The sequence below is a fragment of the Lemur catta genome, chromosome 1, assembly GCF_020740605.2.
Source record: "Lemur catta isolate mLemCat1 chromosome 1, mLemCat1.pri, whole genome shotgun sequence".
Classification (NCBI taxonomy): domain Eukaryota; kingdom Metazoa; phylum Chordata; class Mammalia; order Primates; family Lemuridae; genus Lemur; species Lemur catta.
Window position 1 is genome coordinate 221,004,908 of NC_059128.1, and position 27,958 is coordinate 221,032,865.

The 27,958-nt window shown below is 45.7% G+C and overlaps 1 protein-coding gene across 2 annotated transcripts in view; it reads left to right on the plus strand.

The window, feature by feature from the left end:
• Nucleotides 1–27,958, plus strand: part of HEG1 (heart development protein with EGF like domains 1) — a 77,849-nt gene that overhangs the window by 34,126 nt on the left and 15,765 nt on the right. The window contains exons 5-15 of one of the 2 annotated variants that reach the window (XM_045540104.1): nt 213–548; nt 3,694–3,957; nt 4,648–6,000; nt 8,203–8,319; nt 8,937–9,056; nt 12,377–12,480; nt 15,152–15,210; nt 15,456–15,616; nt 19,293–19,427; nt 24,354–24,396; nt 24,514–24,551. In XM_045540104.1, coding sequence (XP_045396060.1) covers nt 213–548; nt 3,694–3,957; nt 4,648–6,000; nt 8,203–8,319; nt 8,937–9,056; nt 12,377–12,480; nt 15,152–15,210; nt 15,456–15,616; nt 19,293–19,427; nt 24,354–24,396; nt 24,514–24,551 — 2,730 coding nt within the window. The remainder of the gene's footprint in view (nt 1–212; nt 549–3,693; nt 3,958–4,647; nt 6,001–8,202; nt 8,320–8,936; nt 9,057–12,376; nt 12,481–15,151; nt 15,211–15,455; nt 15,617–19,292; nt 19,428–24,353; nt 24,397–24,513; nt 24,552–27,958) is intronic. The other variant, XM_045540105.1, reaches the window with a different exon arrangement.

Consider the following 27,958-nt stretch of genomic DNA (forward strand, 5'->3'; position numbering starts at 1 on the left):
CCCCTGTTCACCAGCTTTTATTTTGCTGCCACCCAAGAGTTTTGAAGTAATTATTTAGAATATGATAGTGCATGTCAGATTATACATATAATAAATAATGTACAAGGTTCCTTGGCAAAGTTCCTCTTTTCTTGGAGAGGACTCTCTTCTTAGTTGTTGAGGGATCTCTTTCATATCCACGTAACGGCATTTTTTCCCGTGATACCTTACAGCCTTCAGAGGACATCACCTTACCAGCAGCTCTGAGGTGGAAAATGGAAGTTCTGTGTCACAGACTGAGTCCATGTCCGGGTCAGTCCCATCCACCAGAAGTGGAGAGAGCACTGCACGCTGGTTCCTGACCAACAGCAAGACATTTGCAGATGCCACGGGAAGCTCTGCCTCATATCCCGAAGTGGTGAACACTTCAGTTTTGAACCAGGTCTCGGACTCTGCTCCACAGTCCAGAGGAAGTAACACAGTGTTGAGTGATAGCAGTTACTCAGAGTCCTTGTCCACATCTTCCTCAGAAAGCCTGGATTCTTCGGCACCACGTGGAGAACGTTCAAGTGAGTTCTCGTTTTACAGAACTGTACCACACAGAGCAGGGAGGGACTTGAGATGCTTATGCCCTCTGAGGCACATTAAGACCAGGCATTGATGAAGTAACTCCCCAGGCTCCTCTAGTTTCATTATCCCCAAGCCATTCTTCTCGCTGGTTGATACAGATATTCCTATATATCCCCAGTTTTTTCTGGTACGTCTCTGAGAAACTGTTGCTGTCGCCTCCTCTTCCCACACAGCTCAGGGACTTCTCTGGCCCTGTAGCACAACCCACGGCCCCATACTGGCCTCAATCACAGAGCTTCTAGAAGGTGAAAATGACTGGGCATTCATCAAAAGAAATTCTCCCTTTCTTTTAGCAGCATTATCAAGATATAATTCACTTTCTATAGAATGTGCACATTTAAAGTGTAAATTCTGTGGTTTTTAGTATATTTACAAGTTGTGCAACCGTCACTACTATCTAATTCCAGAACATTTTCATTACCCCAAAAAGAAACCCCATACTCGTCATTAGTCACTTGCTATTCTGCCCTCCTCCCAGCCCCTGGCAACCAGTAATTTACTTTCTGTTTCTGTGGATTTGCCCATTCTAGACATTTCCTATAAATGAAATTATACAATATGTGATCTTTTGTGTCTTTCCTTTAGCATCATGTTTTCCAAGTTCATCTATGTTGTAGCATATATCACTACTTAATTCCTTTTTATTGGCTGAATAATATTCCTTGGTGTGGGTATACCACATTTTGTTTATCCTTTCATCAATTGATGGATGTTTGCGTAGTTCCTACCTTTTGGCTATTATGAATAATGCAGCTGTGAACATTCAGGACATATGTTTTCAGTTCTCTTGGAATTTTCAGATTATAGGGTGGTTCTATTTTTAACCTTTTAAGGACCTGCCAAACTGCTTTCCAAAGTGGCTGCACCATTTTATATTCCAATTAGCAACATACAAATGTTCCGGAGTCTCCACATCTTTACCAACACTTGTACTTGTCCATCTTTTTTGATTATAGCCATTCTAGTGCATGTGAAGGGTATCTCATTGTGGTTTTGACTTGCATTTCCCAGCTGACTAACAATGCTGAGCAGCTTTTCATGTGCTTATTGGCTATTTGTATATCTTCTTTGAATATGTCTATTCAAATCTTTTGCCTATTTTAAAATTGGGTTGTCTTTTTATTATTGAGCTGTAAGAGTCCTTTGTATATTCTAAATCCTAGTCCTTTATCAGATATATAATTTGCAGGCAGTTCCGTGGGTTGTCTTTTCACTTTCTTGACGGTATCATTTGTAGCACAAAAGTTTTTAATTTTGATGAAGTCCAATTTATCAAACTTTTTTTGATGTTCTGTTTTAATAATGCTGCTGGGTAATTTTTAAAAACAATTCTCAGCAGGCTTATCAATATAAAGTGTATTCTGACTAAAGCAAAAATGCGGTAACTTATCATTTAAGCTTTTAATAGGTTTAAATTCTTACCTCTCTACCACTAATAATAGCAGCTCCATTTCCCCCATATGAGAATCCTATTTGATGAGGAAGATTAGCATATTATTACTACACACGTGATATACAAAAGCATATGCTTATCATGAGAGAATACCACACATACAGGTGAGGGATATTTATACTCTTTTGTGTCTGTCCCTGGAAAACACATTATCTATCTCCTAAACAAAAGGAATCATTTTCCCCCTCCCCACAGCAGGACTCAGGATTTTTACCTTCTCAAACCAGGATCTTAGGTTCAGTAGCCTTTCCCTTTCACATCTATCTCCTCAGTACCCTTTCTCTCTGCAGTTAATGCTCAGGCAGTTCCTGTGGAAAATGGGATTTCATTGTGATCAGCTCTCGGAGTGCAATTATAAAGAGGTAGATAACGAGTAGCCTCATTCCTGAAGCCATCTCACTGTGGATTAGCACAAAGCTTTATCTCCTCGTTTCCTTGGAACCACCCAAAGCTGACTGATTCTGCAATCCAGCCTTTCAGAGCTCTCAGTCCGTTCTTTTTTCTGTGTTCAGATTCAGCCCCTCTGCTTCAGGTTGTGACTCTCCACTTTGTTAAGCCTGTAACCCTGCTGTGGCTGTTTGCGTAAATTTTGTTGAACAGAGCGTTTAAGATCTCCCCATCCAAGGCTTTTGTCTTTTTGCCTAGGGAAATCGTGCTTAGATACACCTGCTCCCGAGCCTCTCCTGGTGGGCTCTCCATAGGTCTCTTGAGCTCTGCAGCCTGGCTCTCTCTGGTTCCTGGGTTTCTCAATGCTGCTTGAGGTCACTGTGTGTCCTGTCCCCACGCTCATTCCTGTCTCTCCATTAATTGGAACCCATCCTGAAATGAATTTACCCAACACTCAACTTTACATCTGTTTTCCATCAAAGTGTGCCCATAGGGTATCAAGGGCTAGTGTGGGCCGGGAATGGGAATAAGAACCAGGAAAAGAGTCTCTTTTCTCATATAGACAGATTATGAAGTATTTAGGCCAAGAAGAATGGGACCTCATTTTTGTCACTTCTGAAAAGAGGGTTTATTTGCTAATCTAACAATCTAAGATACTTCTAAGATTCGTTAGGTTTATAGCATAAAATATATGCCCCAAAAAGGAGGAAAAGGATATTTATTCACGTGTCACCTTCTCTGTTCCATTCCCCATCAATAAAATAAAACAAATGCATTAAAAAAGATAAAAGAAAATAAAAAACAAGCCCACCTTTCACCTCTGACCACATGCGGGTTTCTCAGCTTCTGTCCTGACAACTCTATAGAATGAGGAGCGTTCACGGATCTCTGGGAGGTCGTGTTCCCGCACTGGGCCCTGTGCGAACTTCTAAAGCCCCCAAAAGGGTCGTTAGTCTTTTGCCCACCGTTGGGCTCCCCCACCACCACTGCCAATTCCCTGACAGAAACTCTATTTCTTATGTGTATCACCGAGCGGAAATCCAGTGTGGATCCTGTTCTCTGAAGAGATAAGCTTTCCCGTAAATCCAGTTGCCCCAACAGATGTGCTGATAGGCAGTGCCTGCTGCGGTGCGACAGCGGCTCGCATCAGACAAAGGGCGGGGAGGCACAGGGAAGCGCCAGTCCCCGCAGCCCGCTGCATCTCAGCATTTATCGCTCGCTGTCCCCTTCTGCTCTTCCTGCAGCCGGGGAAGACAGCCGCGACGGTGACAACGTGGAGGACGGGACGGCCGGGGCCCCCCCTCGCAGCGCGTACCCCTCGGCTACTCTGGCTGGCGTCGCGGAGCGCACGCTGCGGTCTCTCTCCGCCACCAACGCCGGCACCCGCGCCGCCTCGCCGGAGGGGGGGAGCTCTGCCGGAGCGGACAGCGCCACTCCGCGCCGGAACGCGACCGATGGCGCGGGCCTGGTCTCACAGTCGCCGGCCGCCTCGCGCGCCCTCGGAGGTGGTGTGTCTTCCGCAGAGCCCCTTGACGCGTCCCTTCTGCTCATCTGTCCATTTACTCAAAGTCCTAGGACGATTAACTTGGTGATCCACCCACAAAGTATCTTACAAACTCTTTATGAAGAGAACTTTCTAGGCTCTCCCACCTCAGGAAGGCAAACGCCCCTCTCCAACATCCCCCCCCCATTGATCCCCCACACTCACCTAAGGCGTTTGGGACTGTCTGCTGGGAGGCTGAAAATAAAGGGGACCAGCCACTTTGTGGCTAAGGCCAGTCTCCTGGGAAAGAAATATCTCACTATGCAGAATGGAGAGTTAGGAGGGTTTTCCTTTTTCCATTTAGGCATAATAGTTATTTTATTGGGGGTCTTAAGAGCTTCTCAGATACCAATTTGTTTTTACCAAAAAAAGGCATGTGGAAGGAATTTGGAACTATTCTCTATTTTTAGGCTTGTGGTCCCCACTTCTTTTTTATTACCATTTCATGTGAGAAGCAGTGGCTGAGAGCAGACACTGACCAGTCATTTGGCCACACCGTCTCTATTCAGAGCACTCACCATCGTAAACCACCTCTCCAAAGAAAGTTTCACCCACTTAAGTTTGTGGATAGGACATTGAAAGTCTGTTTTATACTGTGTGTTTCAGAAATTTCTTGTTTGTTTACTTGACCTAACTTTGGCTTTTCCCTTTGTAGTCACTGGAATTAGCTATGATCAAGTGAATGGCACCGGTACTGAACAAAGGACTTCCAGCGACCACACAGACCACACTTACATTTCATCTACTTTCACCAAAGGAGAACGGACATTACTATCCATTACAGATAACAGTTCATCCTCGGACATCAGGGAGAGCTCGACCTCTTATGTAAAGTCCTCAAACTCTTCACATTCAGACTATTCTTCCTCTTCTCATACTCAGACTGAAAGAAGTAACATCTCATCCTATGATGGGGGATATGCTCAGCCTTCCACTGAGTCTCTGGTTGTGCATACATCCAACCTTCCATCCTACACATCCACCATTAATATGCCAAACACTTCAGTTGTTCTAGACACTGATGCTTCGTCTGTTGGTGACTCTTCTTCTTCTTCAGGGTCTCCTTTGCCTCTGCCCTCAGTGTCACAATCCCACCAGTTGTTCTCATCAGCCTTACCATCAACCAGGGCCTCTGTGTACCTGCTGAAGTCTGCCTCTGATGCATCTCCACCTTTGTCTTCTTCACCCTCACCTTTACTGACATCCTTGGCAGTGTCTACCCCTGCCCCACTTTCTGTCTCACAAACAACCTTACTACACCCATCTTCTTCCCCGGTCCTGCCCAGGGCAAGGGGGACTCCTGTGACTTCAGTTCAGATGTCGACAGTGGCAGCATCTGTGGCAACACTCCACAGTAGTCAAACAGCAGGTGCTAAGAACCAGAGCGCCTCACACCAAGAGAAAACTGTTACGGAGTCAAAGTCACTGAGCTTGGTGTCTCTGACCACGGAGCCCATCAGAGCCGTAACAGTGAGCTCTCCTTCGGAGGTCCCTTTACCTCCAGCCTTAACAGAGTCCTCCACAGAGCAAACCCTTCCAGCCACGAGCACCAGCTTAGCCCCAGTGTCTCCAGCTTTGACAACCACCACTCCTGAGATCACTCAACCTCCCATGATCACTCCCGGCACCCCATCAAGCACAGCACCTCTGATCACTGGCCCTGCAGCTGTGCAGACTACGGCTAGAGAGCAGTTCTTGCCGACCTATCCTGAAATCCTCGTGCCACAAATCTCCACAGACAGTGCTGTCAGCACAAAGAGGAACCAAGTGCACATAGATGCTACCACTGGATCGATCCCTCCGACTGGTGTACTCACATCAGCAAAAGAACTGACCACAAGGCTTGGCATTATAGAAGAGCACAGCCCAACTTCACATTTCCTTAGAACGTCTCCTTCTCCCCAAACCACAGATGTTTCCACGGCTGAAGTATTGACTCCTAAATCTGCCACCTTTGCTGTTCATAGTAGCACCTGGTCCCCCACAGCGCTGATGTCTTCAGCCTCAGGTAAAACGCAGTCTCACAAGCACACGTTAAGTGCTAGGTCTCGCCCAGGATAAGAGCTGCATGGGGCCCAGGGTTCCTGTGAGTCCAAATGGCTAGTACTTGAAAGAGTGTGTTTTGTGACCTAAACTGCTTCCTCTTGAAACACTTAAAGCATACAAGTAGGTCACGGTGGACCTAATTTTCTCACCCCTAGTTACATAATTCTTCCCGAAGAAAGAGAAGAGGATGCTTTGGCCGTGTGTGATGTCAGTTCATAGTGCAAGGGTAGCTTTTAATGCCCTGGAATTGCAAGAGCTTTCCAAGCAGGCCTGTAACCCCTCTGAGGCCAGAGCAGTGATACGGGATGGGAGGGTGGAGGTGGGGAGGTAAGGAAGCTGTAGAAGGCCTGTCTGAGACCGGGACCGATTTGGGTGCCTGCCCCCCGAATCAGAGCCCAGAGCCCCTGAGTCAGTCAGCTGGCACTGCAGTCACCAGGGCCTTCTTGGGGGCAGAAGGCTTTTCCAGATCCAGGGAAGCCCGAGCTCCTTGTCCCCCAGAGAGCATGGTGCTAGTTGGTAAATGGGGGTGGGGGACATGTAAATAGAAAGACGATGAGCTCACCTTTCCCCCGGTGTCTGCGTGACTGGGGCGCCTTCACATTGCACTGAGGGGGGGGGGCAGTTATCTTTATAGCCATGTTGAAGTTGCTGGTGCAAGGAAATAAAGCCATCAAATTATCCTTTGTCATTTAAGGAATGGCAGAAGGAAGTAGGATGGTATATCTCTTGACATCTTTTTCAAATTGCACTTTGGGTTGTCCAGACCCAGGAAAGCAAAACTGCTGTTGGAGACGGGGTGACATGGAAGCTGGCATCTTAAGGAAGAAGGAAAGAAGAAGGGTGCTCTGTAGTGGCTGGAGCAGGGAGCTCAGGGAGCGCTAGTCAGCCTCAGTCACCCTGGGCTCTGCCACCCACTGCCAGCCGCACAGTGCCCCCTTTGTGCCGCTGATCTGAGCACCTCTGGGAAGTGAAAGGTGGACCCTCTTCAGGGAAGCTTGGGGGCCTTGCTTCAAGGCTCACAGTCTTCATCTTCACAGGCCAAGTGTGTTCCAATACTAGATGGAACGGAACTCACAAGTCTCCTTTAAAGCCAGTGATAGCCATTCCAGTGATAACTATAGCGAGTATTAGGAGCAGATCCACCCGCTGTTAATGTATTTTTGTGCCAGGGTTCATGGGTACAGTGTTTGTTATTTAGGTGCTGTGCTTGTGTAGGAGATTTTAGATAATATTTAAAGTAGCAGTGAAAAATAGGAACACCGCCTTTAGGTTTAGCTCATTTGTTTTCAGAGTTTATTTTTTTTGGAGTGAGGACTCTTGACTTCCACCTTCTTTTTCTCATGCTGCCATTGATTTACTCCTTGCAGACAATGCAGTTACGTTATAGCTTTCAGCTTTCCTAAGTTTGTGTCAGAAACCTTTATGAAGCAATTATTACATAACTGCAGTGTGAAGCTGCCCCTTACACAGAGCACTACAGAGTTGTGGTCACTGCCCTAGGGAGCTGGGAGTCCAAGATGACATTGAAGTGTGTTTGTCATGAGGGCCTAGATGAATTCAGATAGGGCCCATTTTTGTATTACGTAAAAAGAGGGCATTGTAGTTCTCAACTCTGATCATTTTCTAAATGATGGACAATATGTGGAGGCCCAGTTAAATTTGGAGATTTTTGGATAAAGGATGCAATGGTTTTGATAAAGGAAGTCCAAGAAAAAAGACCAAATGTGTGCGTGCACACACACACATACACACACACACAGAGTAAACCTTGCAGCAGGAAGGGTCAGTTGATCAGAGGTCCTTTTCCTCCTTAATTTGTGTTTTAAATTCAAATAGATTTTTCTAAATATCGCAAAGGCAGTGTAATCATCAATCCTGAACTGGCCACCTGTAAGCAGCACTTGATTTGAGTCAGTTCTTGCCTTGAGGGATGCGGTTGTCTGCCACTTACATATGGACGCAGAGTGGTACCAGTGCCCAGTCCCACTGCACTCGTCTTCTGCACCTCTCAGGAACCCCTTCTGTTTTAGTAGTGTGGCCTTTCAGGGCAAGTTAACAGAAATAAGCAAGCATCACATATTAGCTGGGGTAATTAAATATTTGCCTAAAGCTGCCTTTACATCTCCTGTGTGGTTAACTGCTTCCTTCCTGGAATGTGTTTTAGTCAGCAGCTGTGCCACGAACCCCTGTCTTCATGACGGCAAATGCATCGTGGACCCCGCCAGTCGTGGCTACCGATGTGTGTGCTCACCTTCCTGGCAAGGGGATGACTGCAGTGTGGGTAAGAGAAACAGTCATGTCCTGTGGTCTACACATTGGGTTATCCAGTAAACTTCTTTTGCCTCCACAATGTAGAAAAATAAGATTTTTTCGTTAATTTCCTGCGTCCTTGAGAATTAGCATGCGTGTGTGTTGTCTGCAGGATAGCGCCAGGTACTGCTGTGTGGCACTCGCAAACTTCCTGATCTGGTTCCGTTCCTGGGCTCCTTATACATTCCTGCCACACTGGACCGCCTACAGCTCCCTAAAGACCCCTACATTTCCTACCCCTGGCCTTTAATGTGTGAGTGCCTCAGCCTAGAATCCCCCACCCACCAAGTCTGTTTATTAAAGTCCTCCCAGTCATAGTCCAGATGTTATCTTAAACAGTCCTTAATTCTCCCCTTCATCAAAATCTCTTTACGTCCAAATCCTGCCTTATATTTATAGTTAATTGTTTATATGGCTGCCTTTACTCTCAGTAGGTGGTCAGCCCCTTGAGGACAGGTGGTCTCTTACTCATCCTTGAGGCCCCACTTCACCTAGTGCCATTTGCCCCTTAGTAAGTGCTTACTGTACTGGATTATGGTTTTCTGCCTGCTGCAGATGCAGTGTGGTCTTGCTTTCTCTCCTTTGCAGACGTGAATGAATGCCTCTCGAACCCCTGCCCACCCCTGGCCATGTGCAACAATACTCAGGGATCCTTTATCTGCAAATGCCCAGTTGGGTACCAATTGGAAAAAGGAATATGCAATTTGGGTAAGAGAGTTAGTCTATCTTGGAATTTATCTGTATCACAATATATTTTACAAAGTAACATTTACTGTTTTTCTCCCTACTCAAAATCAATGTGTTCAAGGTATAAACTTAAGGAATATAGAAGGAAGTGGAAGACATTGCCTATTATTCCAATGTTCAGAGATACAGCACCTTACTTTACAATTTTTTGATGTGCACTATATTTTTACATAGTTGAAATCATATGATATTTGTAGAAACTTTATATCTTAAATATTTTCCTATGTTATTAAAAATATTATCCAAACATTTTAATGACTGTGTAATATGCCATCATTTGTGCATAACATTATTTGCCTAACCATTCCACCCTGCAGTTAGAAAACAAATATATCAAGTGATATTCTGACTACATAGTAAAGAAAAACAGTTCAGGGGGACAAAAGAAAGAACAAAATCCTGATTGTCCTACCGCATCCACACATTCTTTTAATTTTTGAAAATGATCTTCATGTTCTTGTCCACAGGCAGATAATTTTGACAAAGCTGCTGTCATAATTATTCCACACAATTTGTCATATTTTGTTCCCTAATTTGACAGATTCATAAAGCTGGTTGATTTTAATGTAATCTCCATTTTATAGGTTAAAAAGCAAGTAAACAAACGAAATGAAAACCAAGGCCCTGACAAGGTGCTAAGTGGCCAAGCTTATGTAATTGGTTGATGAGGGGCCTGGTATCCAACTCACAGCTCTCCCTGCTCCACAATAATGTGTTAATCATAAGAGCTTTCCTGTGTGCAGGGTATGACACTGGTTAGAATGCCAAGTTTAGTACCTAACTTGCTGAAGAAATTAAAACTAAAAAATACAGAGTTTCTAAGCTGGATAAGGAAACTGGAAGGTGAAATGACTCAGCTTTGAATGGTCTTAAACTGTCCATTGCATACTTAATATACAAAAGATGTTCAGTAAATATTTTTGAGAGAGGAATTATCTGTGTCTTTTGAAAGTGCTATTTACCTGTAGACTGAAGGGATTTTTTAAGAAGGTTGGTACCTTCCTAAAATAATGGTAGAATTTTGAAAATTATTTAAAATGCAATGATCAAGTCAAAACATTATTTTAAAAAGAAGAATCTAGAAATGTAGACACCAGTCAAAATCAAGAATTCCTCTTATTCTAGTAATGTATTTGCATTGGGGTAACTTACTCCATTTAGTCACATTCTATAAGAAATAAGCCAGGAGTTTTCAGTTTAAGAAACAAAAGATGGAAATGATTCTGTTTTGAAGCATTGTGGAGAGTACATTTGCCCAGGACTCCAGTGACTTGCTTCCAGCTCCAGGGTCACCAGCACAGAACACGGCTTCTGAGCCTCAGTTTCCTCAGCTGTAAAATCCGATTACCAGCTGCTCTGTTTCCCACTCAGGGATATTGTGAAGATCAAATAAAGTAGTGTATTTGAGCAAGCTCTGAAAGTGGTAAAGAGCTGTCCAGATGGTAGGTATCATTTAACATTAGTCTTCAGGCTTTTGGGCCAGAATTGAAAGCAATGAAAGCAATAAACTACTCTGAATGCAAAGTAGTAATTATGGATCTTCCCCCCGCCAAAAAAATCATTTAGATAGCATAGGGAAATCAATAGGGAAATTTAAAGTAAAAATTTGACTTAAAGCCAAATGATGGAACTGCGGGCATGAAGGTGTGTCTTCAAAAATACCCTGCCTGGAGAGAGTGCAGGGTTTGGGGAGGAGACTGATGCATCTTCATATTCATGCTGAAAGCAGAGGCCACATTTGCTGACCTGATTCAGAAGAGATCTGTGCACCTGACATTTACAATGTGTGTTTCTATACAGAGAGTCTGGGTGTAAACCTAGACACGTGAGATGTGAAAATGAAGTAGGGCGACTGTTTTGGAAGCCTGTGTGCGGAGTGTCCCACAGGTAGCAGGGATCAGGAGGAGAGCAGCTCTATCGTTAACAATCATCATTCCCTTTTCAAGTCATTTGGCTTCATTGTTCATAAACATCAGAGGAACATGCAAATTAGAGCATGCTGAAATGCTTTCATTTGGCCAAGAATGTTTTCAAAGAACTCCCTGCTGCTCAGAAAGAGTCCTAAGCAGCTGGCTTCACTGAACTGTAGAACAAGCAAAAAGATGTTAAATAAGGATTAAGGGCTTTAGACAGTAAGTATAAGATGTTAAATGTTTTCCCTGGCTCATTTGCGGGCCTTTTTCTTAATTCAGCATGCAAGCTTTCCGTGAAAGAGCAGCTTCATGGACTTCTGTGTGTTGAGTTGGGTTTTATTTTTTTTTTCCTGTCCAGAGGGAAAGATAAGAATTCAATATAAGGGAAGATAAGAGCAGATGTAAAGCATGCTGCACTAATTTTTGGTTGCCTTTGCATTGTAAGTCCCATTCCCCTCAGGCCCAATCAGCACAAATTGGTGTTAACTAGGATTTTATTTTATGAGTGAAATGGGCCTTGCCAGTGGGGCTGCTTTCTTTCATTTCTGAACCTAACAGCGTCTTGAATATGGGTTGTTTTCATTACACGGCTTGTAATCGTGGAGTCTGGCAGCCCTGGGAGTAGAGGCCCACGACAAATGTTTGGAACCTTTCTCTGCAGCCCCCTGGTAGTCCTTAGAATATCAGGCTTCTTGGGGCACAGACAGTATAGAGCAAGAAAGAACTTTGAAGACAGACACACGTGAGCCTGAATGCTAAGTTTTGGCCCTTGAGAGCCTGGGTGATCTTTCATAGGAAGCAGACAACCTCTGGGAGCCTCTTTTATCAGTGAATTAGTACATTTATGCTGAGCAAGAAGAATAGGGTTTGGATGGGGATGGCTCTAGGAAACCAAAGCACCCCGCAAAATTGAGGGTATAACTCGGTTAAAGACCTCGGAGAGCAAGAGCTTTCCTCTGTCTGAAGCCTTATGAGGCCTGGTGAGCATTTTTAGTGCCTGGCACTACACCTCCCTCCCCCACTCCTAGGATTATATTGTTTAGACCAGCTTTCTTTGTCTTTTGTCACAGCTTTGCTGGGCACTCCAGAGATGTCAAGAAGGCTCTTTCTCTCAGCAGCCCTTGCGCATACACAGAAGACTCTTGGAGTCTGCTTGATCTAAGCTTTCAGCTCAGCCCGGTAGATGATCACTTTGCTAGAGAGGAACCTACAAGAGGGAAAGACAGACTCCTTCCTCAAGGCGAAGGACATGCACAGCGATTGTCCTGTGAGGGGGAGTAAAGCTGGATACTCCAGAGATTTGCAAACACACAGCCTTGCGTAGGTTCATCTGTTGTGTGGTCTAACGGGCTACATTTTCATTTTCAGTTAGAACCTTCGTGACAGAGTTTAAATTAAAGAGAGCTTTTCTTAATACTACCGTGGAAAAACATTCAGATCTACATGAAGTTGAAAATGAAATCACCAAAACGGTAGGTTTCCTGAAAGGCATCTTCATGCTAGTCCTTTGTTTTCTAGAACAGATTTCATCCCGAGTTGGGGACCACCTAGGGGTCAGCTGTATCTCCTGGATTCTTCACTTCTATTATGTTTGAAAGGGAAACTTCACGGTAAAATAAAAAGCCTTTCGGAAATAGAAGAGAGGTATTGAGAACTAGTCATGCCCAGTAGAAGTGTTTCTTCAAATGTGTCCTCGGGTGCAGTCTTTATCTGTGTCCTGGTGTTTCTTTTCCACGTGCAAACTCGTAGTCATGGACACATAGATGACATGCACCAATAAGAGCTGTCCATGAAGAGAAAGGACCCAGAAAATCCTTCTGCCCCATCTGCTGTCAACACACTGTGTGACTCTCTCCCTCTGTTTCAGAGCTTGGGGAGAATGATACTCTTTTCCTCAAGGGAATGTCAAAGGTGTAGCAGTTAATCCTGATTGTCTAGGGCTTCAGAATCCACCGTACAGTGTATCGAGGGGCCTTTGATTCTGCTTCTTCCCTCTTTACCTGCTTTTTATCAGAAAAATAAAAAACAAAAAGAAAATGGAGAGGAAGAAAGAAGAGATGAAAATGGAAGCTCAGATAATAAATTTTGCTTCTCGACTGCTACCTGAGTCAGAGATTTGGTGTTCAGAAAATTGAAATTTGCCATTAAAATAAGTTTTAGAGACTAATTGATTTCTGATTTCAATTTTACTTGTTCTTTATGGGTAAGAGTTAGTATATTATGCAAGAATTATACATTTCTATAGGACTATGAATTTCATTTGTGTAAAATACAGATTCCAATTCTATTTCTGTATCTACTGAGCATCCACCCTGTGACGGGAGCTATGCCGAATGGCGCACTCCCGTAGGAGGTATTGCCAACACCCGTGCACATAGAAAACTGGTGGCTCTGCCTGAGTTCACACTGAGCAGGTGCGAAGTTGGAGAACAGCTCATTAGACCACCCTCGCTACTGACACTAATTGCAAGTTCGGGGATCCCCAAGACCATACTCAGTTTCAATAAGGCACTAGAAGGAGTCACAGAAGGTATGGAAAGCTGTCACACTTATGGCTACGGTTTATTACAGTAAAAGTCTGCAGGTTAAAAGGTTAAAATCAGCCAAGGAAAGAGGTGCACGAGGCAGAGTCGAGGAGGGCTCCAAATGCAGAGCTTCCAGTTGTCCTCTCCCCATGGAGTCACGGACAGTGTTAACTCCTCTTGGCCACAGTGTGTGACAATATGTTACCAACCATGGAAGCTCACCTGAGCCTTGGTATCTAGAGCCTTTACTGAGGCTCTGTCATGTAGACAAGGTTGACTGCCCGTATGGCTGACCTGTCTGCATCCCCTCTAGAGGTTGAACTGATAGTATGTTACCGAAGGCCCCCACCACAAATCACAGCATTTTTATTAGGCAGGACATTCCAAGGGCTTAGAGATTACCTCTCAGGAGCCAAGGGCAAAGGCCCGACCTCTCTTTGGGCAAGGTTAAATTATCTATTACCCAGCAGGGTTTATGTCTACTAATCCCTACACCTGCTAATCCTACACCTTGTCCCCCCACCACAGCTGACTCTCGGTCATGCGGTAGGTAGATATTTCCTTCTCAGGTAGTAGTACAGAGGTGCAGTCCTTCACATTGCACAGTGCTTAGTGACTTATCTGACTTGTTATTTTGGGCCCAGTATCAATGTGTAATTTATTGGCAATGTGATGCACCTGCCCCCAAGAAATAGGAAAGATTTAAACAGTGACTTGGGGAAGCCACTCTAATGGTCTTTCCCAAGATGTTACTCTTTTTACCAATACCTGGAAAAACAAATTCATAATAAAACAACAATAATAAATCCTTGCTATTAGACTATAAAACAATTCCATACAAAGCCAAAAAGGGTTTAATGACGTCCCATGTTCATCTCCGTCTTCTGGAGAGTGAGATGTCTATGAGACGCAGGCTTTGGAGACAGAAGGGCCTGCATTGAAGAAGGTATTGAGACCCTCTGCTGCATAAGAGAAACCTCGAGCCCCCATTATGGAGGGGAGCAAGGAGGCAGGCAGGATGCGTTATGATGTAGAGGGCTTTTCTGCATTCTCTGAGGGCCCAAGGCGAATGCAGGGAGAGTAGCTTTAATCTGCCCTCAGCAAAAGGGCTCTTGACTATGTAATATGATTTTCCACAGAGAGGCTTTTTGAAGAAGAACTGTCTTTGAGTTAGGTCAACTCGTGGAGGATTGCAAGGGTTCTATGTAGGGCCTATTAAACCTGGGGCAGCTGAAAGGAGCTGAGCCTTTTCAACAGAGCTTGTTCGCTATGCAAAGTCCAAATAAACAGTTGCCTCTGAGTTTTTTGGAACCCTGGGCCTTAGAAGAGATCTGCTCCTTTGAAGATGTTTTGCATCCAAGGGTGCTGTTCTGAACATCATTTCCTGCTAAGATTTTCCCCACTGATTTACTCTCTGCCTCTTTTCCTTTGTACTCATGGAACAACAGAAAGGCATTTAAGAGGAGAACAAAAAAAAGGACGCCACTTCTGTGTAAAGCACTTGCTGATAACCTGATGGCTACAAAATGCCTGTTTTATCCTGAAAATAGGGAATTGGTTCTAGGTCCAAGGCTTTTGTCTAACTCACAATTAACGATAGACTTGTTCTTCCTTTCAGTTAAATGTGTGTTTTTCCACGTTACCTGGTTATATGCGATCCACAGTTCATGCTTCTAGGTAAGTAACAGAATTACATTAGCTTGTGAGGCAGTGGAAAAGGGCAGCTATTCTAACATGGGTGATAGTAAACAAAACTAGGCCCTGTTTTGACCAAACCACTGGGTGACCGAGGGCCAAGGTCACTGGACCTTCTTGCTCTCCCATCCCCTCGCTGGAGAATGGCAATGATACTCATTTTCTAAAAGCCCTGGGATCCGCATGTCATTTTAGGACCATCAAAAAACCCATGTACTTGTCCATAGGGAGTCCAACGTGGTGGTGGTCTCACTGCAAACAACCTTTTCCATGGCCTCCAATGTGACACTGTTTGACCTGGCTGATGGGATACAGAAATGTGTCAACTCCTGCAGGTCCTCCGCTGAGGTCTGCCAGTTCTTGGGATCTCAGAGACGGATATTCAGAGGTAAGAGGCCCTCTGGGAGGACCCTTGCCCGTGCAGTTAGGCACAGACCTAGGCATCCAGCGCTTGGGCCCAGGAAAGCTCATCACAGAGCCTACCTCTGAAGCAGGTGTTAGGCAGAAGGGCTTCATATGTATGCCCCTTTGGGCATGTGTGCAGGCGCACATACAGAGTCCTGTGCATACACCGCCCTGAGGCCCCTGGTCCTCGGCATGTGGCTCCTTCTATTTCTTCTATCCAGTGTTGGTGTGGGAGGAAGAGGGATATGGGACCCCATGTAACAAAGCAGAAATCCCTCTTGTTTCCCTTGAGAAGTTCCTGCTCTCTTTGGGAAGAGAGAAACACACACAGAATGTACATACTTGTCAGTAACCCCAAAACCTTTATCATGATGTACTATTGAGTAAGAAAGCATGTGTAGTATTACGCACACTACGGTCTTTTCAGTTTGTTTTTTTGTAAATTACAAATACACAGAAACAGGACTAGAAGAGATAGACCAGAATGCTCCCAGTGGTTAGTGATGATTTTCCTTTTCTTGTTCTTGCTTTGTCTGTTTTGCCAAAGTTTCCACAGCACATGTAGTGTGAGGAAAATGAAGGAGGCTTAGAGGCAAGTTCAGAAGGCAGATTCGGGTCTTGGAGGGGAAGTTGCGCCTCTGGGATTGGAACTGTGCTGGAATCTGAAGTGCTTCTTTGCAAAGGGAGCTTGTCCCAGTTGCTGCATCATAAGTGATCAAAGTTAGCTCATTTTCCTACACAACTCGGGCTGGCAAAGGTTGTAGGATCTGGTCGGAACCTCCCCATCTGGCATCCAGATGCTGGCTATAAGTGGCGTCAGGTTCTGGCGCTCTGTCTGCTGGTAGATCTACGACATTCCCAGTGGGTCGGGGTTTTGGAAGTGCTGGTCTAGAGAGCTTTCTCGAGTGGGCCTGTGTGTTGCAGAGCTTGGGAGCCAGGTAGTTATCCTTTCACTCTGGGATAAATGCTGGAGGTTGGCCCATTTAAGGGCTACTTATTAATTTGGAAAAAAAGAGTGAAACTTTCTGGAGTTGAAGTTGCTGTTGATCTGAGAGTTAGTTAGCAATTTCATGTCCCATTATATCATGCTCAAAACTTTGAGGCTCTTTGGTTTTCCTTTGTTGTTTCTCTTGCCAGGAATTCAAGGGTACCAATTTTTCCTCCCCAGTGATGTAGGAAGAGTACTTTTCAATTCACTAAATATTTATGGAGTACCTTCTATGTGAGCAACATTGTACCAGATTACTTTTTTGTCTCTGGCAAATACATTCATGCCTTTCAAATCAAGTGGCCAGATATTTGGATTTGAAAGTGGCTGCTCATAGCAGCCCTCCCCACCCTCAGACTTCCATTCTCTGGACCGCTTGGATGTGGCTTATGGGAATGCTCCTGTCATCCTTGTTTGCTCCTGAGGTCCCATTCTTACTTCTCCTTTCAGAGACCTTGATAACAAAGACAGCTCTGCATACTGGCTAGAAACAGGCTAACTTCCCGGTTTTTCCTCCCAGTTCTCCAGATTTTGCCAACAAACCCAGTGTGGTCTCTCTCTAAACTTTCTGAGGGCCAGAGAGGTGGGCTTGACAGTTTTCAATGTGTGGGTAGCACTGGGCTGTTCTGAATATGGCCAAGGGAAAGGAAAGTTGTTTCCCTTTCATTCCTAAAATGTCCACTTCCTGGCCTTTCAGAGGACTGCAGCTCTTGTCATATGCAGAGGTTTAGAGTCTTTGGAAATCCCCCCAGAATGTCTCAGCTTTAGATTTACTTAGATTCTCATTGTCTGCTTCGGCGGATGTTATGCCCAGGAAAGACCATGGGAACTGTGAATGTAGAAAAATCACATCGCCAGGCTTAATGTGAAAATGGGATTATGTGTGCTTCTATTTGATGGACTGATGATAAAATGTTTAGGGTAGCAGCCCTTCCACGGCAGAGGCAGGGCCAGCTTTCCATGCTTTTGCATTGGCTCTGCTTCTGTGCAGGAAAGGCTTGCTTCAGAAGAGTGATGGAAGGAAAATGTGAGATTGGCTTCCAGAAAATATCTAATCAGACCATACAACTCAAGCTGGCCACTGGACAAGGCTAGTGTCAGCCTGGACAGGTTTTTGCCCTGGAGGTATTTCTTTCTGTTAAGGCTTGAGGACTGGCAAACCCTTCAAAGCATGTAGATGAGAGATTGTGGAAGTTCACTACCTCCCTGGTGCCAGTTTTGCAGTGTTTGCCTGGTGAGATTTTCCATTTTTAATTTTTCTCCCCTAAATACAAACTTTTTACAATAAACAAAGGAAATTCTGTCACACACACAAATGGAGTTCTGATTTAGCACACCAGCTTCCACTGATAAAGGCAGGAAATTTGGCATTGAGAACTGAAGTCGTGTCCTAAGCTTACCTCCTGCAACCAGGATCTCTGCCGGCTCAGAACGCACAAAAGGGGGTGCGTGTCAGGAGCCCTGTGTGGGGTGTCAGCTCGCATCACTAGAACCTGCCTGGGCAGGGGCAGCTTTGCAGTGTTAAGAGCTGGCTCCTGGTTTCCAAATAGGTTGGTATCTTCTGTAAGGTGGGAGGGGAGACCGTGCCTGGAAAATCAGCAGTCATTCCTCACTGCACGACATACACAGGGCCCTTCCCAGTGCAGCTTCCCCCCATTCTGAACCTGCCCTGCCCTCCCAACAGCAGCAGATACCTGTCTTGCCTTGCCCTGTCCGTGGCTGTGAAGAAGTTACTGTTCACTATCCAGTTGGTTTCACACTTTTGTTCTATTGTCTGTGTACTCCATTTATAAGTTGGGCCTATCTTAGATGGTAATATGCACCCTGTTGTGTCTGCTGTATACATCTTCGTAGAGAGCCATGTGCCCAACAATGAATGCATTTTGATAATAGTGAAATGATTCTTTTTCACCCATGAAATGAACAAGGCCCTAAAGTGAACAAGGTAGCAAGGCTGAAAGATGGGCTCCTTCTCTGCCCACCTGTTTCTCTTAGTGGTGGCCCAGTGACTAGAGGGCTGACACGTGTACCAGCCGGTCTCTGTGCAAAGCACTGAAGGCACAGAGATAAAGAAGTCTCAGGGAACCATCGATGTAGTGAGGGGGACAGTCAGATAATTACACTACAGGCCTGGGCAAGCGATTGTCTTTCATACACCTCCTCGTAATACGCAGCTACAGGCCACAAGGAGTGGTGCCTGGTCCCTTTAGGCACCCAGATGCACAGAGCTGAGACACACTTTCCCTTGAGACAGGTCTGGCCAGCTCCATCTCTCAGCCTGCTAGGAGCATCATCATATTTTCTGGGTCTATGCTGACCTTCCCCCTGCAGTCCTTTCGTGCGAAGGTACAGAAGACACTGCACCATCAAGAGCTGTATTTGCATTAGGTACCAGAGCAGGGGATGGTGCCCTGTTTCTTCCCGGTTTGGTTGTTCGGCCCACGGTGTGTTGCAAGGGTGTTTTCAATGGGGCACACCGTGAGCAGTTTACTCACCAGCAGGTCTGGGGCCGACCGGGGAAGCAGTGGCAGACGGCGGTGCAGAATGGACCTCTAAGAGGACTTTTTGGAAAACTGTTCTCGGAGCCTCCTGAAATAGAAAGTTCATGTGTCTTAAGGTTTGAAGGGGAGGAGGTTTTGTTTTGTTTCACTGCCTTGTTTTTCCACTCCAGCGGGCAGCTTGTGCAAGCGGAAGAGCCCTGAGTGTGACAGAGAGACCTCCGTCTGCACCGACCTGGACGGCGTTGCCCTGTGCCAGTGCAAGTCGGGCTACTTCCAGTTCAACAAGATGGATCACTCCTGCCGAGGTAGCCTCAGGTTCTGTGACCTGTGTGGGGACTCTGCCCGGTGCGCTCCTTCTCTCTGCTCTAGCTGTGACCCTCCTAAGGCGGGGTGACTGGTTCTTCTTACCTCGTCCGTGGCAGGGTTGAACACTTTATCTCCTTGGAACAACAGCAGTATCTCTGACGGGGGCACGCAGGGCTGGCCAGTCAAATCCAAAGGAAAGGAAAAGGGAAAGGAATGCCCGTGGCAGCAATGCCTTTTCTTTTTTCACTTAGAGGAAGTTAGAAAAATTATTGTTTTAATTCCCAAAGTTTTATCTCTTGTCTGCTCATCTTTTAAAGTGGAAATACCAGCGTGGAGTCAGGCCTGCATCGTTTAGTGGCAGCTGTGGCTCAGTAGACAGTTTGACCAAGGCTCGGAAGACCCAAGTCAGAGCCTGCTCTGCCGTACTGACCGTGTGTCATCTCGGCAAGTCACTTCATTTCTCTGAGCCCCAGTGTCCTCGTCTGCGAAATGGGTATAATGATACTTCACTGGATATTCCAAGGTTAAAGAAGGCAGTGTATATAGAGGTACTTTGTAAGCTGTCTGCGTCTGTGCTTGTATTTTACCCAGGCTGCTGTTCAATTCATGAGTTATAGTTTTAAAGTTTTCATGAAGTGCTTGAGAGCAGGAATCTAATTCTGTAACCTTTTAGGTGAGGCTTGTTCAGTTTGAGATGACAGCTGCTCGATGAGTGTAGTCCAAGAATACTGCTTTAAAGTCACATTGACTCAGGTGTACCCTGGCTTACAGAAGACCATGGCAATTTGTGATCACCAGAACATCTAGCAATAGAAAGGCCTGTGGCTTTAAGGATCACCTCCATTAGAATGTGGATGGCACAGATTTCCTGCTCAGTCAATACCTTGCTGGTGACAGATGTCACTGGATATTACTGGAATCTGAGTAAAAATCATATACTGGGGTGAGGTGACATGCCACTTCTTTCTGTCAGGACTTCCCATTAGAGGACTCGTTCCATCAGACAATGAAAGCACATTTCAGGGCAGCACTGTTATCCTGAGCTTCAGACCCTCTGGCTTTGTTAGGTTTTAGACACGAAGTTCTTTTCAAGCGCACATTGGCTGCTTTCCAGGCAGGACCTCTGATGGGTTTTGAAGAGGAGGGCCAGCTCTGTGCTGGGCACCAGTCCTGATCCGTGACTGGTACACAGCATTTCTCAGCGCCATGCCAGGCGGCTGCTTTGCTACAAAGAGAGGATGCTTCCTAATTCCACCTTATCTGGTGTAGGAAGGGGGGGTTGAACTCAGCTTCATATGGGAGGGTGACTGGGCGAAAATCCATGCGTGTTGGGGTGCTGTGCAGCTGGCAGGAGGGAACACAAGGTGGGCCGGAGCATGGGCACGGTGGTCTGGTAGTCCCTGTGGACGGTGCCTCAAGAATCGTCCTGCCACCTTTGCTTCTAGCTGGCCTGAGCCACTTCCTTCTATTTCCAAGTCAGCAATTTCATAATTGTGTCACTTACAGGCTCGCATTAGCAATAGCAGAGCTGTCAAAGATTTACCAAATGCAATGACACAGGCACTAGCAGCCTTATGTTTACAAAATAGTGACCCAAGAAGCGGCATAAGGAAACCTTGATTAGTTTTGGGGCTTGTTGCCGAGGCGCCAAGAAGCCCATTCTCAGCAGTATTTGCGGCCACTGGGCCTCTGATGAATGGATTCTGGAGCTTCTTGGGCCACAGCCCCGTTGGCTGGGTTCTAATGGGTTAGCAGTGACATCTTCTGGCCATCGGTGCTGGAGCACAGGGATATTTAAAATGATATCCCTTTTGGACACCTCAAACCAGGGCTCAATCCTCTGTATAAATAGAGGTGTGTGTATGTTTTTTCTAAATCACTACAATTCAAGCTATGCATTCATTAGCAATTCTGTATGTTGTTCTCTGTTGTATTATACACACAGGTGCCTTCATGTTTGGTGCCTCACATAAAATGTCTTTACAATGTCTTTACCAGACTTTCAAAACTATGTATAAAATTAAAGTCAGTGTCCTACATCAGGCAGCCACCGGGGTGGATTCTAACAATATATGTGTATGTTAGCCTCTCACCAGACTGCTGGTGCTTTGAGAGCAGCCAGAACTGTCCAGGATCGCGCTTAGCACATGTGGGGTTCAACAAATGTCTGTTGAATGAATAAATGGATTATAGAGCAGCAAGTAATATAGGGAAAGACTGGCATGTTTTGACTTAGTTTCCTGTAAGGGAACAAAAGAACTTTGACTATGCCACCATCTACTTATTTTTTTTTTTAAGTTCAGAAGACTTGAATTTGCTTGTGTCCCATAGCAACAGGGAGGCGCAGTTTGGGCATATATACGAGCTGTTGCCACATTCACTTCATCCTCAGTGCTGTGTGGGCAGAGTCCCTCTAGGGTGAGAGGTGAGCGGCGGATCCTAAGGCGCGCAGGAGCTGCTCGCTGACAAGGTTGCCCTAGAACAGCGCCGGGCACGCAGCAGCACGCCATCGCTGGTGAATGACTGAAGGAGCCATTAACAACAGAGAAATATCGTCACATCACATCAGGGAGTCAAGCCACTTCTGAAGCTAAATGAAAACAGCCCAACCCATCAGCTCGCAGGCAGGACAACAGATGGACCTTGTGTCTAGCTGGGTGACAGCCAGGGAGTGGAACTCTCCCACCAGCAGATGAGAGCTGATGTTGGGGGGGTAGATTTGATGTAAAAACATTTCCAGGAAGAAGTGTTCAGAATAGAACAGATTGGTGTGACATCAGCCTGCCTTGGTGCTGGGATGGGTGGAGCTGAGTCACTGGAGAATCGCGCAGTCCCCGGGTAGCTGCCCTGCAGCCTGAGCCACCCATGGACCATCTAGGGGTGGCTTCCCCGACTCCCACAACCCTGCGGTAGCATGAGGCAGAGCCGCACAGAGGGAAGAGCACTGTGGGGCATGGTGCTTTCCTTGCCTTCCAAAGAGAGGCAAGAGTGCTCAGCTGCTTCCTTAGAGAAGGCCCTACCCGAGTAAGGCCAGCAGAGAACTCAGAGGTGTCAAAGATTGCGAGATGGGGCCTCGTTACTCCTGCCCTAAATGAGATACAGTTATACTCCACCTTGTTGCATAAAGGATTTGAAGCACTTAGTAAAAATTCACATAATAAAATAAGATTTTAAAGTATTTAAAAGGTAAATTGAGTCGAAGGACAAATAAGCTGACTGTTTTGTTGAGGACAGAAGGAAAGTGAATATGCAGAAAGAAACACCCTAAGGTCCTGCGTGTTTGCTAAGGGCAGCCCACTCATTCAAGTTCTGAGCTTCCTGGAAACAGAGGCAAAGAAAGAAATGTGATTGTGAAGATTGTGCAGTTGGGTCCATAGAATAAAGTGCGGTTGTTCAGGGACATCCCTGTCTTTCCAGGCACTGGGCCCGAGAGACATTTCTCTGGGGCGTCCTCATCACGAGGTTGCTGAGTGGTATTGTGGCAATGTGGTCTGTGACATCCTGCAATAAATACCATGGGGACTTTCCCATGGCTGGTTTTTATAACAAATAGCGCTTGATCCAAGGGCGTGGAGCTCAGGAAAATTGATTCGGTGGAGCCAAAACGGTGCAGCCCAGATTCATGGCTCTCTGAAGATCTGCTGTGAGATAAATTACAGAGTGTTTAGAACAGTGTCTTCCAAACTGTGTTCCACAAAGCTCTAGTGATAGGTAAATAGATGGGCTATGACAGTAAGATAACGCCAGAAACATTTAGCTTCTAACATTGAGAAAGTAGGAGGAAGAATATTAAACACATCTATGTGGTGAATGTTATTGTGCGCAAGTCTGTAACAGGAAACTCCAGCAAGTCTGTGAGAGGCCTGGGGACCCTGCTGCAGGGCATGCGCCCCCTCCCCCAACCCCGTCCCCTGCTCACCCCCAGCCACGCAAGCTGCCGGCCCTCACGACTGGACTGGCCGCTAGTGTGTCTGCCATCTGTTCAGGGATGGTGGCTCCACGCCCTGTACCTTTTCTCATCTGTGATCTTCTGTGCAATGTATATTGCACATTAATCCTGAATCAAATTATCATGCTTTGCAGCAAGGAATTTGTCTATGAGGCCATTTTCCATTGTCTGCTTTCATTCAAGCATACATTACAGCTCATGGTCCTCTGTCCTCTTATTGTAGTGTTGGAAATGTTCTGTGATCAAATAAATTTGGGAGCTGCTGATCCAGGGGAATGGCTGGGCCGCAGCTGCTTTGGGGAAGCGGCGTTCCATGAGCACCTCCAGAGAGCTCAAAGTTACGTTCTTGGGCAAAGTGCCCATTAACACATATCTAGATACGTGCAGAACCCCCTACGCAGACTACAGGGTGAGCATTCTCCCATGAAAACCTGGGCACCGTGCCCCAGAGGGTGTCACCCACAGCTCCCGCCTCCTCATGGAAGAGGGCCAAGGTCAGGTTAAAGCCTTGATTTGTGTCAAAGAAGGTGAAGCATTGTCTTAGTGTGTATGGACAAATGTTTCCCAGGTGACATTCTTCATCTACAGAGAACTTCCGTAAAGAATTACATTTGTTGGATAGTAATCGCAACATTTATTTAGTGGCTGCCCTGTGCCAGGCTTATGCTCAGCCATTTTGTGTGTCTTATTTTACTTAATACCCTCCAAGAAACTAAAAGATATTAATATTATTGTCCTCTTTTTATAGATGGGAAATTGAGAGCTACAAAGAGGTTAAGAAAAGTCTCTTGATAAGGTTAAGAGTTGAGCTGGCAACAGTATTTAGGTCAGGTTATAGATAATTCTAAAGCTATTTGCAGTCTTCTGATTTTAGAATATTCTTATGGATTTTAGGGTGCCTGGCCTTTAATTAATTGTGAGTTTGGGCCCTGGGAGGTAAATAGACACATTCATGGGTTTTCTTTCTTTCTTCTAGCATGTGAAGATGGATATAGGCTTGAAAATGAGACCTGTATGAGGTAGGCTCCATGTTCATTTATTCTGATGAATGTCTTACAAAGCTTATTTAGAAATTACTTGGGTAAATTGCCTCAGTTATTTCTTTTGACATATTTTTTTTCTTTCTTGACTTGCAGTTGCCCGTTTGGCCTTGGTGGTCTCAACTGTGGAAACCGTAAGTATGCAAAGGTGGAGCGTTGTTCTGGGCAGGGGCTGGCCTGTGTCAGTGTGTGGGTGTCAGTCCCCTCGGTTCACATCCACTGTCTCCTTGGGTCCTGTGCTGGGTGGCATGGGGAAAACAAAGAGAAGGACTTGACTGGGGCTCTCCAGGGGCTCCAGGTCTAAGAGGGGAGATAGCATTCCTAAGTAGCCCTGCTGTGTGGAGCATTACTGTGATAAATCAGGCAGGAGAGGTGAGGCAGGAACCCGCCCCACAGAGAGTGGCATTACTTCTTGGAGGGAATGGAATTGGAGGGAGGTTTGGGAGGACTCTGATTGGCAGGTATGGGGGAAGAAGGACATTCCAGGCAGAAGGAGCCACTTAAACAAAGGTCTTGAGGCAGCCATGGCCCACGGTGTTCTGGGGACAGTTTATAAGTGGGTATGGCTGGAGCATAGAGAGAGAGGAGGCGGAGAGTGGAGGGGTAGGACTGGCAGAGTATGTGGGGACTGAACTGTTAGGGTTTGGATCACCAGGCTGAGAGTTTAGACTCTAATCAGTAACTGTTGGGGAGCTAGTGGGAGTCTTAGAGCAGGAATGCAATCTGATCAAGGAAAGCAGTTCAGGCTGCAGTGAGGAGGGTAGACTGGACAGAGGAGAATGTGGGGATAGCTCGGAGACTTCCAGTCCAGTCCAGTCAGGAGTCAAGGCCAGAGACAGACTCAGGAGGCATCTGCTCCAGTGCGAGTGTTGGTGGGTCTGTGTGGTGTGTTTCACACCTAATTCAGTTCTTTGAGAAAAGCAGTTGTGAGTCATTTAAGATTGCTTGCACTGATATTTTCTTATATTGACACATTAGAAATTAAATGCTTAAAAGGGTAGGTTTGAGTGTTTTGGAGATTGGCTTACGTAAAATAGTCTGGATAGCAGTACATGTCCTTTTTTAAAAATCACTATTTAGACAAGCCAGTTTCTCAGCTGAGTTCAGCATCTTTATGCTTTTGTGTTCAGGAGGATAGCTGTGCTTTAAAGGGGCTGCCTGGCATATAGAATTGATCGTGTTCACTTTCTAGTGTGAATCTCATTCTTCATTCAAAACCAGAACTGAGCCACAGAGAACCCTTAAATTGGTCAGAGAATAGAGTAGCCTGCACGCAAAAATAGACTGAAAAAAACCTCGAACTTTTCAATGTAGAAAAAGGAGGCTGAACAGTCAGACAAAAATTTAAGATATTTGAGACTTGTTCCCCAAATGCTGGCTACGAGGACTGTATGGTAGTCTTTCAAGAAGAGACAATCTTAGGGATAACAATAGTGGTTGCATCACAAGCCTGAGAACCTTATCCTAAGATATTCTAAGTATTGAAGACAGAGAGGCGTAGATAATTTCTTAGAGGATGGATTAAGAATAATGTGAGTGAGGGAGGAAGGCTCAAAGTACAGCGGCGCTGTATTACACGTGCAGGAAACTTATCTGAATACAGTCCCATCGCATGGCAGAGAGAGAGCGAGCGAGACAGGTGGGGAGTGTGGAGACGTGGCCAGCCCTGTTCTCTGCGTGTGCCCTGGAGTTGTGAGCTGTTCCGTCTGCTCAGTCCTCCTGGGACCTCTCATAGAATGAGCCAGTAGTACTTTGGCCAAACAGCTCCCTAAATAAGTTTTATTAGAAAGTGCTTCATATGTTTCAGTGAACAGAAGAGTGATCCATAGAAGGAAAATGAGTCTATAAAGGGTTGAAAAAGGCCAGGCGTGGTGGCTCACGCCTGTCATCCTAGCACTCTGGGAGGCCGAGGCAGGAGGATCGCTTGAGCTCGGAAGTTTGAGACCAGCCTGAGCAAGAGCGAGTCTCCGTCTCTACTAAGGATAGAAAAAATTAGCTGGGCGTGATGGCGTGTGCCTATAGGGAATCTGAGGCTACTTGGGAATCTGAGGCAGGAGGATTGCTCGAGCCAGGAGTTTGAGGTTGCAGTGAGCTATGATGATGCCACTGCATTCTACCCAGGGTGACAGCGTAAGACTCTGCCTCCAAAAATAAATAAAGGGTTGAAGGAAAGGGGCGTGAGCTGCAGTGCGTTATTCTAAGTGGCATTGGTGACTCTTTTCTCAGAGATCATTAAACACTACCGTGTCTGGAGATGCTATGCCCCTACATCCATTGACTATTCTATAGGTTCTTATGTTGGGAAAAAGTCCTCACCATTAACGTCTGTGGAATCCTGGAAGTAGCCAAGGTTTCTCTCTGATCCCTGAGCCTTCCTTTCCCTCCATTTGTCCAAGTCACCATCATTGTGTCCAGCAGAGGGCAGACGCCTGTCTGCCTGGTTAGCTCCCGACTACCTTTTGTAACTGGCAGCTTATCTTTAAACTTCTGTTGATTCTGTGATGGTATGTGAATGTCATTTTATGATTTTGATAGCTGTGTTAGTTTTAGTGTTGCAAAGCAGTTAGCAGTGGCTGATAATAGTTAGCACTGGCCACCTGCCTTTCTGAGGTCTGGGCCCAGCCCTGGGTGTTGGTTAAGGAGTTGGGAATGCCTGAATTTCAACCCCATCTATGTGAAAGTGCCTTGGGAGCCTGTGACTCATCACTCCACGCTTTGTGCCAAATAGCAGAGCTCTGACCACCCACACTGTGACTTCTGCCATTGCCACCAATGATAGTAGGTGCCTTCCTGGGGCTGTGACTCAGGCTAGATTTTTCATAGGCTAGAAATGCTTCTTCTCTACACAGCCTTCTTGGGGCACACACTCTGCCCAAGTCCAGGGAGGCGGGGAGGCCGGCTTCGTCCAGCCAAGCGTGTGGTCTTGCGGTTTTCTCACTCCTGCGTTCCTTGCAGTCATCCAACTCCAGGGCATTCTGGATTCAGCATAGCTTGTGTCCTGCCTTTCTAAAAGTTCCTAGTGACTTCCTGCTTATGCCCAGATTTTAGTCCTCCCTCCTCGGGGAGAATATTCCCTGGAAAGGGCGAGACAAGCCCTCCTCTCAAGTCTGGTCCCTGAGGAAGTGTAGGCCCCACCCCCAGCAGCTCAGGTCTGCACCTATCTTATCCCTGTTCTCCTTTTTATTTTCTTCCCATGCAAAACATTTCTCTGTTTATACCCCAGATGCCAACGATTCTGCCTTATACTGTTTGTCATATGACCCCAGAATTCTTTCACAAGTCCATCTCCTCTGCTTGCCCCGCCCCCCTTTCTTGGGCTCAAACTTCTCATCTGTTGCTTGAATTTTATGTTTGTTCCTCCTCACAGTTTTATAATATCTCCTGTGACACGTTAATTTGCTTCACTTGTTTTCTCTTTTTAAAATAAATTAATTTTTATACAACAAAATAACACATGCCCATTAATTTTCCTTATTTTAACTCAAATTAATTTAAAAATAGACATAAGTGAAGGGAAGAATAGAACTAAAGTAAACAATCT